Source organism: Pan troglodytes, chromosome 15 (assembly GCF_028858775.2).
Source record: "Pan troglodytes isolate AG18354 chromosome 15, NHGRI_mPanTro3-v2.0_pri, whole genome shotgun sequence".
NCBI lineage: Eukaryota > Metazoa > Chordata > Mammalia > Primates > Hominidae > Pan > Pan troglodytes.
This window is the reverse complement of record NC_072413.2, coordinates 92,442,133-92,456,261: the sequence shown is the minus strand read 5'-3', so window position 1 is coordinate 92,456,261 and position 14,129 is coordinate 92,442,133. Positions and strand designations below refer to the sequence as shown.

At 43.9% G+C, this 14,129-nt stretch overlaps 1 protein-coding gene across 1 annotated transcript; it reads left to right on the top strand.

Annotated features, from left to right (window-relative positions):
* Positions 1-3,635: 3,635 nt before the first annotated feature.
* On the top strand, positions 3,636-13,893 carry SERPINA11 (serpin family A member 11). Its single transcript, XM_009428366.5, has 5 exons — positions 3,636-3,774; positions 7,580-8,225; positions 9,756-10,029; positions 13,132-13,279; positions 13,548-13,893. Exons 2-5 carry the CDS (start codon positions 7,583-7,585, stop codon positions 13,749-13,751), a joined length of 1,269 nt encoding a protein of 422 aa, XP_009426641.1. The 5' UTR covers positions 3,636-3,774; positions 7,580-7,582; the 3' UTR covers positions 13,752-13,893.
* Positions 13,894-14,129: the final 236 nt, after the last annotated feature.

The following is a 14,129-nucleotide window of genomic DNA, read 5'->3' as shown; positions in this document are numbered from 1 at the left end:
CAATAACCACAGAATATACATTCTATGCATCAGCACATGGAACATTGTCCAAGATAAACCATATGATAGGCCACAAAACAAGTATCAATGAATTTAAGAAAATTGAAATTATATGAATTACTTTCTCAAACCACAGTGGAATAAAACTGGAAATCAACTCTAAAAGGAACCTTCAAAATCATGCAAATACATGAAAACAAAATGACCTGCTCCTGAAGGATCACTGGGTCAACAATGAAATCAAGATGGAAATTTAAACGTTATTTGAACTGAACTGTAATAGTAACACAACTTATCAAAACCTCCGGGGTACAGCAAAGGCAGTGCTAAGAGGAAAGTTCATGACCCTAAATGCCTACATCAAAAACTCTGAAAGAGCACAAATAATCTAAGGTCACACCTCAAGGAACTAGGGAAACAAGGACAAACCAAACAAAAACCCAGTAGAAAAAAAAGGAAATAACCAAGATCAGAGCAGAACTGAATGAAATTGAAACAACAACAACAAAATAGCAAAAGATAAATGAAACAAAAAGCTGGTTCTTGGAAAAAATAAAAAAAGAAGACCATGAGCAAGATTAACCAAGAAGAGAGAAAATCCAAATAAGCTCAATTAGAAATGAAATGAAAGACTTTAAAACTGACACCACAGAAATACAAAAGATCATTCAAGGCTACTATTAACACCTTTATGTGCATAAACTAGAAAAGCTAGAGGAGATGGATAATTTCCTGGAAAGATCCAATCCTCCTAGTTTAAATCAGGAAGGATTAGATACCCTGAACAGACCAATAACAAGCAGTGAGATTGAAATGGTAATTTTAAAAATTACCAAAAAAAAAAAAAAAAGTCCAGGACCAGATGGATTCACAGCTGAATTCTACCAGACATTTAAGGAAAAATTGGTACCAATCCTGTTGATACTATTCAACAAGATAGAGAAAGAGGGAATCCTCACTAAATCATTCTATTAAGCCAGTATCACCCTAATACCAAAACCAGGAAAGGACATAACAACAACAACAACAAACTACAGACCAATATCCCTGGTGAACATAGATGCAAAAAATCCTTAACAAAATGCTAGCTAACAGAATCCAACAACATATTAAAAAGATAATCCAATGATCAAGTGGGTTTCATACCAGGCATGCAGGGATGGTTGTCAATAAATGTAATACACCACATAAACAAAGTTAAAAACAAAAATCACATGATCATCTCAATAGATGCAGAAAAAGCATTTGACAAAATCCAGCATCGCTTTATGATTAAAACCCTCAGCAAAATCGGCATATAAGGGACACACCTTAATGCAATAAAAACCATCTATGACAAACCCACAGCTAACATAATACTGAATGGGTAAAAGTTGAAAGCATTCCCTCTGAGAACTGGAACAAGACAAGAATGCCCACTCTCACCACTTCTATTCAACATAGTACTGGAAGTCCTCGCAGGAGCAATCAGACAAGAGAAAGAAATAAAGGGCATCCAAATCAGTAAAGAGGAAGTCAAACTGTCACTGTTTGTTGATGAAATGATCGTATACCTAGAAAACCCTAAAGACTCCTCCAAAAATCTCCTGGAACCAATAAATTAATTCAGCAAAGTTTCAGGATACAAAATTAATGTACACAAATCAATAAGTCTGCTATACACCAACAGTGACCAAGCTGGGGATCAAATCAAGAAATCAACCTCTTTTACAATAGATGCAAAAAAATAAAATATTTAGGAATATACCTAACCAAGGAGGTTAAAGATCTCTACAAAGAAAACTACAAAACATTGCTGAAAAACTCGTAGATGACACAAATAAATAGAAACACATCCCGTGCTCATAGATGGGTAGGATCAAGATTGTGAAAATGACCATACCACAAAAAGCAATCTACAAATTCAGAGCCAATTCCCATCAAAATCCCACCATCATTCTTCACAGAACTGGAAAAAAAAATGCTAAAATTCATATGGAACCAAAAAGGAGCCTGCATAGCCAAAGCCAAACTAAAATGAGGCATCACATTACCTAACTTCAAACTATACTATAAGGCCATAATCACCAAAACAGCATGGTACTGGTATAAAAATAGGCACATAGACCAATGGAACAGAATAGAGAACCCAGAAATAAACCCAAATACTTACAGCCCAGTGATCGTAGACAAAGCAAACAAAAACACAAAGTGAGGAAAAGACACCCCATTCAACAAATGGTGCTGAGATAATTGGGAAGCCACATGTAGGAGAATGAAACTGGATTCTCATCTCTCACCTTATACAAAAATCAACTCAAGATGGATCAAGGACTTAAATCTAAGACTGGAAACTATAGAAATTCTAGAAGATAACATTGGAAAAATCCTTCTAGACGTTGGCTTAGGCAAGGATTTCATGATCAAGAACTCAAAAGCAAATGGAATAAAAACAAAGGTAAACAGGTGGGACTTAATTAAGCTCTTTAGAGCTTTTGCACAGCATAAGGAACAATCAGCAATCAGACAACCCACATAGTGGGAGAAAATCTTCACAATCTATACATCTGACAAAGGACTAATATCCAGAGATATTCCAACAAATTAGCAAGAAAAAACAAACAATCCCATCAAAAAGTGGGCTAAAGATATGAATAGACAGTTCTCAAAAGAAGACATACAAATGGCCAACAAATATAAGAAAAAATGCTAAACATTACTAATGATCAGGGAAATGCAAATCAAAACCACAGTGTGATATCACCTTACTCCTGCAAGAATGGCCATAATCAAAAAATAATAGACGTTGGCGTGGATGTGGTGAAAAGGGAACATTTCTGCACTGCTGGTGGGAATGTAAACTAGTACAACCCCTATGGAAAACGGTGTGCAGATTCCTTAAAGAACTAAAAGTAGAACTACCATTTCATCCAGCAATCCCAGTACTGGGTATCTACCCAGAGGAAAAGAAGTCATTGTATGAAAAAGATACTTGCACACACATGTTTACAGCAGCACAATTTGCAATTGCAAGATTGTGGAACCAACCCAAATACCCATCAATCAATGAGTGGATAAAAAAAACTGTGGTGTATATATATATGATGGAATACTACTCAGCCATAAAAAGGAACGAATTAATTGCATTCACAGCAGCCTGTGTGGACCTTGAGACTATTATTCTAAGTGAAGTAACTCAGGAATGGAAAACCAAACATCGTATGTTCTCACTCATAAGTGGAGCTAAGCTATAAGGATGGGAAGACATAAGAATGATACAATGGACTTCGGGGACTCGAGAGAAAGGGTGGGAGGGGGGTAAGGGATGAAAGACTACATATTGGGGGTTGAGTGTATACTGCTTGGGTGATGAGTGCATCAAAATCTTGCAAATTACCACTAAGGAACTTACTCATGTAACCAAATACCACCTGTTCCCCCAAAACCTATGGAAATAAAAAAGTTAGAAAAAAAAAGAATACAGCCTGGATCATACAACCACAGACACAGGCAACAGCCACAACCACACCACCACCTGCTGCCAGCATCAGAATATTCTCAAAGCGAGCCTGGGCTTAAGGCACAATCCACCATTTGTTTGTGGGACAGGCAGTCAGGGCAGATACTTTGAAAAAAAAGAGCCCTTCCTGTTTGCTGTGCATTGTCTTCATACCAGTTCCCAGAATTGACCTGACAAATATTGACCAGGTTGCTGTGATCTTCAAACACCATTTTCCTGTGGGTAGAGGTGATGCAGTGCTGAAGACCTGGGCCCCCGCTCAGTGCCTTTGCTCTGTAAGTACTTTGCCTGTGCCCAAAATGAGGGCAGGGGCAGCAACTGCCTCACTCCCTTCTCTCTCTCTCTCTGTCTCTGTGTGTGTGTGTGTGTGTGTGTGTGTGTTCCTGGCTTTGGTGGTAAGGATGGGAGAAGTAAGTCCCTGAAGAAGAAATGCAACCATGTACTCCCTCTGAGTCTTAAAGGAGAGACTTCAGGTTTTCAATCTCCTTTTATGGAAAACTTCAAGAATTTTGAGAGAAGAATCCCAAATATTCCTGCCAGTTAGACAAGAAAATGAAACAATACAACCCAAAGCACAATGACAATGATGCTGCAGCAAATTTACTAGAAGCTGTCCTGTGAAAAGGGTGCTTAGGAGCTCTGGTCTGGAATCTGAGTCTTGCTCCTGCTCTCACCAGGAGGCTTGTCCTAACCCTGCATCATTCGTTCCCTGTGCACAGTAGGGCTAATAATCCCTGTGCTTTGAGGTTCTCATAAGGATTAAATTAAATAAGACAAAGCAAGTGTTTCTCAACAAGGGCACTACCGGTATTTGGGCAGGACCACTCTTCATTGAATGTGACTATTCTGGGTGTTTCAAGAGCTTTCGGGAGCCCAGCTGTTCCCCAACTAAACTCCAGCAGCACCCCTCCACCAGGCATTGAGCTGATCCAAAATGTCACCTCTATCTCCTTTACACACAGCCCTCCCCTTGCCTTTGTCAGGAGCCAGTGTTACAATGCATGTAATATCCTATCACTTCATAAACCCTTAATAAGTGAGAATATTATACTTCACGAATATAGTTTTTAATTTTCCTCTGGGATCTTTCTGGAAGAGGAATTAAGAAATGAATTGGGCATCATTACCCCAGGCTTGATAGAAAGGGAAAAAAATTGCCATTGAGTACTTTCGGCATGCCTGGAGCTTTGTACATTGACTGTCGTATAATCCCGAAATGGCCCCACACCCAGGAGGTGGGCAATATCATTTGCATTTTGCAAAGGGAGACACTGAGTTTCAGACAGCTGCTTTTGCACAGTATGAGGCAGTGAGTTACTGCACAGCCTTGATTCCAAGGCCCCCTCATTTACAATTGAATCCCCTTTGGGAAATAGGTCATTTGCAAGTCAGGGAGTCCCTGGGGTGCAGTGGAGTAGAAAATGGTGCTGAGTTCAATGGGATAAAAAGAATAAGCCAGAAATAGTTTCATTACAGGCACTTTATTTTACCCAGGGGTAGAACAATTTTTAAATTGATTTGCATCTTCCAAATTTTCGATCAAAAGAAAATCTGAAGTGTATGGAAGCTGTCATTAAGTGAACCCACATTGGGAGTTCACTGGGGCTGTCATTAAGTGAACCCACAGTGTGCTGGAGAAAGGGAGGACGTAGCCTTGGGGGCGTGCCCACAGTACTTTGACCAGCAAACGCATTTCAACATAGCAGATAGTGAGACCACATTCGTCCCTCCTGACACCTGGCCTTTGTCGTTTGGCAGGCTACTTAGGGCACCAGGGGCTACAAACCCATTTGCAAAAATATAATCTCTCTTTCACTGTCGCAGCATTTGCAATTGATCCAGAAGTCATTGGTTTAGGCAAAAAATTATTAAAGGTGCCAGTTAAGACACAAATGTTATCAGGACAAACTGATGAGGAGTGATAGAGGTGGTCAGCAGTGCACAGCTGCTGTGCAATGAATGGAATGGTGGAAGAGTTGGATTTGAAGGGAGAAGAGAAGGCTGCCTTCCTTACTGAGAAAATCAAGATTTGGGAGGGTCCCAGTAGCAATGTGGTCATGAGTCTTCTGCAAGAACCTGAAGATGGGTGTAGGGTGGGGGGATGGGACTGAAAGGGAAAGGAGAGCATGGAACATTGGGCAGGGTGAGTAGAGACAACCCTGTTTGCACTGCAGTTCCCCCTCCAGCTCAGGCTGCATTCCCAGCCCTAAAACAAGGGGTCTTCCTGCTCCTGTACCACTTTGATCCCCTGGAAGTGGAATAAAGGCTCTTCTGGCACATTTTGTAACTTAAAATAAAGCACAAGAGATATCACATTAGTTTGCAAGGGCTATCTTAATAAATACTACATGCCAGGCAGCTTAAACAACAGAAATTTTTGACTCACAGTTCTGGAGGTTAGAAGTCCAAGATCAAGGGGTTGACAGGGTTGGTGCCTTCTGAGGCTGTGAAGGAGAATCTGCTCCAGGCTCCTTTCCTAGCTTTGCCTCTCTCCTAGTTTGCTGGCCATCTTTCGCTGTCCTCGGCTTGTAGAAGCATCAGCCTGATCTCTGCCTTCATCTTCACATGGCATTCTCCCTGTGTGTTGTCTGTGTCCAAATTTCTCCTTCTTGTAAGGACATCAGTCATATTGGATTAGGAGCCTGCTCTAATGACCTCATCTTAACTGATTACATCTCCAATGACCCTATTTCCAAACAAGATCATATCTGGAGATACTAGGTGTCTAGACTTCAGCATATGAATTTTGGGCAGGTACAGTTCAGCACGTAACCGACATCATCCTCACAGCCCTGAGGCAATAAAAAAATATAGAGAGGTTTCAGCCTCTGCTTGTGACAAGAGGCATCCCAGATATCAGAGGCTGGACAGAGACATGGAGACAGAGTTGCTCTCTCTCATCGCTCCTCTAGGCTCCATCAGTCCTGCTACTTTGCTCCCCACTCCTGGGCTGTCTTCATCCATACATCCAGATGGCCGATCCTCACATCGCCACTCCAGCTAATGAACGACTGGAAAGGGGGAGGGCACTCTTCTTTCTCTTGGGGCCTGACCGAGGCTTTGGACATCATCCTTTCCTTTCCAATGGGCAGGATCATAGTCAATAGCCATGCTGGATGTGAGGGAGGCCTAATATCACTGGCAGTGTGGCCAGGACATTTGCTCCAAGCATGTTCTTCTCAATTTGTCATCACAGATATAGCTATTGAGTGTCACCTAAGCTAGTGTCAATTAAACCCTTAACTCTAGGAAATCTGAAATTTGGTTTACTTCTTTCCCCACTAAATACTGAGGACCTAGCTACCTCTTGGACCAGGCAGATACTTGAAAGTTAATGAATGATTGAAAGAATGACTGGAGAGAAGAAAGAAAAGGGAAGGAAGGAAGAAGGAAGGAAGGAAAGAAAGAAAGAAAGAAAGAAAGAAAGAAAGAAAGAAAGAAAGAAAGAAAGAAAGAAAGAAAAAAGAGGGAGGGAGGCTAGACTATGGAAGTTGTTTTGCTGTTGTGGTGGTGGTTGTTTTTAAAACAGGTTCTCACTCTGTCGTCCAGGCTGGAGTGCAGTGGTACAATCACAGCTCACTGCAGCCTAGACCCCCCAGGCCCAAGCGATTCTCCCACCTCAGCGACTACAGGAACATGCCACTACACCCAGCTAATTTTTAAAAACATTTTGTAGAGGGGGTCTCCCTATGTTGCCCAGCCTGGTCTCAAACTCCTGGGCTCAAGCGATCCTCCCACCTCAGCCTCCCAAACTGCCGAGATTATAGGTGTGAGCCAACATGCCTGGCCAGGAGTTGCCATTGTTGTTGTTGTTATTGCTATTGTTTTATAGTCCAGAGACTTTTACTCAACAAAATGTTAGAAACCTACTATATGTAAAGCAGATAAAGGGTTGCTACCTTCACTGAAGCCTCGGAGGAAAGTGTACAGAATCCTAATCATCCACAGCCTTGTCTTCTTCAGTGCCCCTCATGGCAGCCCTGTGGGGCACATTGTGAAGGTGGGATTTGTGGTATGAGCAATAGAGAATCATGACATTATTTATGGAGAAAAGTGACATGTTCACCCTCTTGTTTTCAGAGAATGGGTCCAGCTTGGCTTTGGCTACTGGGAACAGGGATCCTGGCCTCTGTCCACTGTCAGCCCCTTCTTGCCCATGGAGATAAAAGTCTGCAGGGGCCTCAACCCCCCAGGCATCAGCTCTCAGAGCCAGCCCCCGCCTACCACAGAATCACACCCACCATTACCAATTTTGCTTTGCGTTTGTATAAAGAGCTGGCAGCAGACGCCCCTGGAAACATCTTCTTCTCGCCAGTGAGCATCTCCACCACCCTGGCCCTGCTCTCTCTTGGGGCCCAAGCTAACACCTCAGCTCTGATCCTGGAGGGCCTGGGATTCAACCTCACAGAAACCCCTGAAGCCGACATCCACCAGGGCTTCCGGAGCCTCCTCCACACCCTTGCCCTGCCCAGCCCCAAACTCGAACTAAAAGTAGGAAACTCTTTGTTCCTAGACAAGCGACTAAAGCCTCGGCAGCACTATTTGGACAGCATCAAGGAGCTTTATGGAGCTTTTGCTTTTTCTGCCAACTTCACAGATTCTGTTACAACTGGGAGGCAGATTAATGACTATTTGAGAAGGCAAACATACGGGCAAGTCGTGGACTGCCTCCCGGAGTTCAGCCAGGACACGTTCATGGTTCTTGCCAATTACATCTTCTTCAAAGGTGAGGCTTGCTCAGACAGAATTATTGCCACCGCCTCTGCAAGTAAATGCTCTTACAGCAGAGAGCCAGCTAATAGGTTCTTTGCTAACCACTTGGGGAAATCTATGAATAAGATAGAGCTTTCCCACCCTTGCGTAGCCACAGTCCATGTGGGTTGGAAATAAGTGCAGATGCAAAATAACTCAGTGGGATGGTGAGGCTGTCCTTGCGTAGGCATTGGGTGCCACAGAGTTCCCAAAAGAGACACCCATCCAGACTTGAGAAGCTTCCTGGTAAAACAGCCACCCAAGCTAAGACATGAGAGTGAGTAGTATCCACTCAGGTGAAGAAGCTTGGGAGAGGTGGGGCAAAGAGGGTTCAGGTTGAAAAAAACCAGCATATCTAAAGGTCCAGGGAAAAGAGATATCATTGCATTTTCAAAGAACTGAAACAAATTTAGTTGGGATAGAACATCAAACACAATAGCAGAATAATAGGAAGAAACCAAGAGTTGCAATGCAGAGGGAAACAGGGCCAGGTTGAGGGCTCCCAGCTTTATTCAGGGAACCTTAGAATTGCCAAAGACTTTTAAATGTGAAGTGACAGGATTACATATGTTTAGGAAGCTCAAACTGGCTACAATTTGGAAGGTGGTCTGGAAGGGAGAAAGGGTGAGAGAGGAGAGACAAGTTGGGAGGTTTTCATAGTGGCCCAAAGTAAGTAGCACGGTGGCCTTGAATAAAGTTGTGGTTTTGGAGGTAGAATCAGCAATACTTGGTCATTGATTGGGTGTGGGTATGTAGGACAGGATGACCCAGTTCTCTTGTTATCAAGACCAGAGTGCTTGCAAGAGGTGTTTGTGGGGACAGATTTATAAGAAGTAAGAGAGAAGATACTACACGTGTGAATGTAACCATGACCCCAAAATTCTGCATTTCTAACTACATCTTAATGGGCTTTTGCCTAATGCATGACATTTTATTAATTGAATTCTTTTTCCTTTTTCAGTTTGAAGATTAGGGAGTTGGGGTGGGTGAGTGAAGGAAGGAGCTCTTGAGCGTCTCTGTAGAAGGTTGTTGTCTAGAGGCAGTTTGGTTGAGAAGGATTAATTCAGTGTTTGCAAGCAATCTGAGCTGCTCAGTCAGTCATCCCAGCTCTGCAAATTAGTATGTTTAAATAAATTCACAAAGACTCAGTTTGATCATCCCTGATATGGGAATAATACTTATTTCTTATTAACTTTTATGACAATTTAAAGAGATAATGTCTAACACATGGAAGGTGCTTAGTAGATGGAAAAATACCTTTTGGCTTGTTAGAAGCTAAGTTCCTCTGAAATGGAACAAAATCATAGGCTGTTATTGCTCAAACACTGGTGACTTGTCCTAGAGACTGAGCCAGGCCTAAATTCTGGTCTCCTGGCTCTGTAACCATTCCACATTTTTTGTCATATACTTGCATAGCCAAGAGGAACTGTGGTTTTGTGTGTGTCTACCCAGAGTTGCTCTCTTGAAAAGAGTTCTCACGGCCTTATGGGTTTTGTGTCCTAAGCCAAGTGGAAGCACCCTTTCAGTCGCTACCAGACCCAGAAGCAGGAAAGTTTCTTTGTGGATGAGAGGACTTCTCTCCAGGTCCCCATGATGCACCAAAAGGAAATGCACAGATTCCTCTATGACCAGGATTTGGCTTGCACCGTCCTCCAGATAGAATACAGAGGAAATGCCTTGGCGCTGCTGGTCCTCCCTGACCCGGGGAAAATGAAGCAGGTGGAGGCTGCTCTGCAGCCACAGACCCTGAGAAAATGGGGCCAATTGCTCCTGCCCAGGTAAGTGTCACAGCAGAAGGATGCTGGCTGACCTTGCTCAAGAACCCCAGCAGGTCTTGATCAACGCCAGCTGCAAAAGCCCAACATCCATCTCGATTAGGCTCACCATCTTGTCCTTTACTAACTGTGTGATCTTGGCAATTTTCTCACCTTTTTTGGGCCTCTACTGTAAAACTAAGAACATGATACCTGCCTCATTGGGTTGCTCAGTAGATTCATTGAGTTTCTACCCATAGAGAACATAGAACTTAGACTGGTATGTGGAGCATAAGAAGTGCTCACCAGGCATTGACTGTTATTATACTTCCTGGTGTCTGTCTGATCCCCATCTCCTTTCCTCTTGCTTTCCTCTCTCCCCACCACACCCTCCCATAACAATTCACTAACAGAAGGAACAGAAGGTGGTTAAGTACAGCAAAAAAAATCAGATCAGAGACAGTGAAAAATAATCATGGCTGGGTGCAGCAGCTCAGACCTACAATCCCAGTGCTTTGGGAGGCCAAGGTGAGAGGATTACTTGAGGCCAGGAGTTTGAGACTAGCTTGGGCAACATAGCAAGACCCTGCCTCTATGCAAAATGAAAAAAACATATATAGCTGGACATGTTGATGCATGCCTATAGTCCCAACTACCCGGGAGGATGAGGAAAGAGGATCACCTGAGCCCAGGAATTTGAGGTTACAGTGAGCTATGATTGTGCCACTGCACTCCAGTCTGGGCAACAAAGCTAGATCCTATCTCTAATAAAAAATTATTATTATCATTATATTGTTAAAGGGTGCTTCTATTTTAATTAAAACATGTTTAAAAAATTAAATATTAAGAACATTGTAAACATTAAAGTTCCTGTTTTATGTGATCTCTAAACTGTTTCCCATCTCACTTGCTTTATGGTTTGTAGTTTTATCACAGCAACTTCAGCTTTTTCTAGTTTCTCTAGACCCCCTTCACCAGCTAATACCTTCTTGGGGGTGCATCTTCTTTTATGGGGTACTCTGAGATGAAATCTGGTCCTTAGTTCTACTTACTGCTTGCTGCATAACAAGCCACCCCAAAACCGAATGACTTAAGACAATCACTTCCTTGGTTCTATGGGTTAACTGGGCTCAGCTGGGCAGTTTTCATGTGTTGGGGTAGGTGGCAGCTGGAGCTGAAGCCACTGAACTCTCTTCACTTATGTGTCTGGTGCCTGTGCTGGGCTGGCTGGAAGAGATTAAGGCTGGCAGGCATCTCTCTCTGCATGTAGTGTCTCCATGAGGCTAGCTCAGGTTCAGCAGATCAGCATAGTTAATACTGGTATATGGCAGCTAGGGTCTCCAAGACAGAATATTTCAAAGGCAGGAAATGAAAGCTACCACTCTGGTAAGGCCTAGGCCCGGAAATCAGCACAGTGGCACTTCTGCCACATTGTATTGGTGGCAGAGCCAATGGGTGGTTGGAGAGCCAATGGCTGGGTGGTGCACAGCCCACCCAGATTCAAGGGGAGGGTGCATAGATGCCACCTTTTGACGGTCATCTTGAATCCACCACAACCTGGGAGGCACCAGCCACCCCACATATCCAAAGGTGGCTTCTCTCAGCACCCCATTCACACTGAGGTACCAGGGATAGAGAAGGCATTTTGTGTTTGGGCAGAGATTAAAGCACCAAATAAGAGGCATGGGCCAAGGGGAGAGGCCAGGATTTAAGAGATTATTCCTGTTGTCCATGAAGCTCCACGGCTCTAGTCAGTTGCTAATTTCAGCCCCATAGTCCCTGGCTCCTTTGGGGTGAGCCTTCTCCTTGCCCCCATCACAGAAGGGAGTGCCATAGACTCTTCTAGACCAGTAGATTTTCCCTCAGGGAGGGTTTGGTTTGACTTCTTCCCACTCTGACATTCTAAAAGCAAAACTGACCCAAGTTACTCCTCTAAATCTCAGATATTCCTTGTGCCAGAGAGTTACAATATCTTAGTATCCATTTTTAGGGGCTTTTAGATATAAGAACTTCAGACTCTGCCATGTTTCACTCCATTCAGATGTGAGGCAGGTTAGCTTGCCAAGGGGAACTGCACTTCCTGGCACACCATTCGTGTATGTATTCATTCACAGTTGTTAAACATCCACTGTGTTTTGGGCTGTCTGTCAGACCCCTGCCCCACTAGACTCTATTCCACCCCCCAGCCAACTGGCGCGGGTCTTGCTTCCCACCCAAGTGCTGCCTATGGGAAACTTGTCAAATAGCCCTAGATGTCCTCCTACTTCAATTAGGCATCCAGAACCTCATATTGCCCAGGAGTCAAACCAGCCACGATTCTCTAACCTGAATTCGATTTTCTGAGGCAGAAGTGTTCAAGTTGGTTATGAACTAGTCATGCTTTCAGGTGCCTGGGTAGCTGTCAAACCATAATTATAAAGAAGAATAACCCCAGAGAGAAAGGGCAGATTTGCTGTGGATCCAAAGAAATTTCTGAACTTAACCCAGGGAAATGTGGCAATCAGATGGTAAAGATGCTCCAAACACAGAAGCAGGAGTTCATTTGTGCCCTATGCCCAACACACATGATCTCCCATCAGATCCTCACAACAGCCCCAAGGAGGGGGCATCACCATGCCATTTAACACTAGAGGAACCTGAAGTGGAGATGGGTGAGAGACAATGGCTGCTTGTATTAGGGGATGCCAGGAGGTGGATTTAGGACCTAGTTCAGAAGCTGAGCCAACAGAACTTGCTGATGCATGAGATACGGAAGTGGGAAGATGTTGACGGTATTTACCTTATGTGGTCATGATTTGGATTCCATCAGTTCAGCCTTGAAAAAACATAGCCAATATCTGACACCTAGAAAGCCCTCTATAAATGTGATGAAGATGACAACGACAGGTAGCTGTGCCTGGAGTCCTCTCAGATCCAGCCACAAGATATTCCAGGAGGTCCAAAGAGAAGGGAGCTGTGGGTATGGGTAGTGGCATGGTCCGCCATAGTGAACAGTGTCATGGGAAGACTGGTTGCTTCTCACGCTGGGAAATGCCTCTCTCCCATGGCTCAGGCTGCCAACAGACAGAGCAAGAGTGGCACATATTAACAAGAGAGCACCATTTCTCTGTCTGTTTCTCTCTCCAGTCTGTTGGATTTGCACTTGCCAAGGTTTTCAATTTCTGGAATATATAACCTGGAAGACATACTTCCCCAAATTGGTCTCACCAACATACTCAACTTAGAAGCTGACTTCTCAGGAGTCACTGGGCAGCTCAACAAAACCATCTCCAAGGTAAAGTGGTGAACATGGATGTTTGTGGGCAGGTGGGGGTAGGTAGGAGGTTTCTCCTTTGGCATGTGGGACATTTAAAAGTCAAGTTCCCTGTTCTTTGTCCTATGCAGACTATTTAATACCACAGTCTTTAAGGCATCTCTTCATGGGCTTTTCCTTCTCTACCTCCCCTTCCTTAGGTCCCTGCTATTCTTCATGGCAGGAATACAGTGTCTTCCCCTTGAAGGCCCCCAAACTGATGCTGTCTTCATCCCCTCTTGTCCTCTAGGTGTCACACAAGGCGATGGTGGACATGAGTGAGAAGGGGACCGAGGCCGGGGCTGCTTCAGGCCTCCTCTCCCAGCCCCCATCTCTGAACACCATGTCAGACCCACATGCCCACTTCAACAGGCCTTTCCTCTTGCTCCTTTGGGAGGTCACCACCCAGAGCTTACTCTTCCTGGGGAAAGTTGTCAACCCAGTTGCAGGGTAACCATGGTGGGAGGCCAGGAGTTATCTTATCTTGTCCTGGACCAAACAGATAGGCCAGAACCAGCCTGCATCCTGGGGCTGCTATGTGGTTCAGTTAATCAGTGTGCCAAGATTCTAATAAAGTTGACCTTGGGTTCTGTGAACACTAAGGAGCAATCCTTACAAGGGAGGAACAGCTTCTAGCCACTCATTCACAATTGTCCCAAATCTGGTGTTAGTTGTGCTTAGAAAGTTGAAGATGAGAACGACCCTCATGTTACAGCCTCCCAGGAGATGTCCACCACTGCTGCCACCATTGTAGATATTTCTTGAGCATCCTTTGGGTAAGGGTCATAGTGAAAAACACAGGGGGCATCAGCAGGAGTAAGCCAGTCTTTCC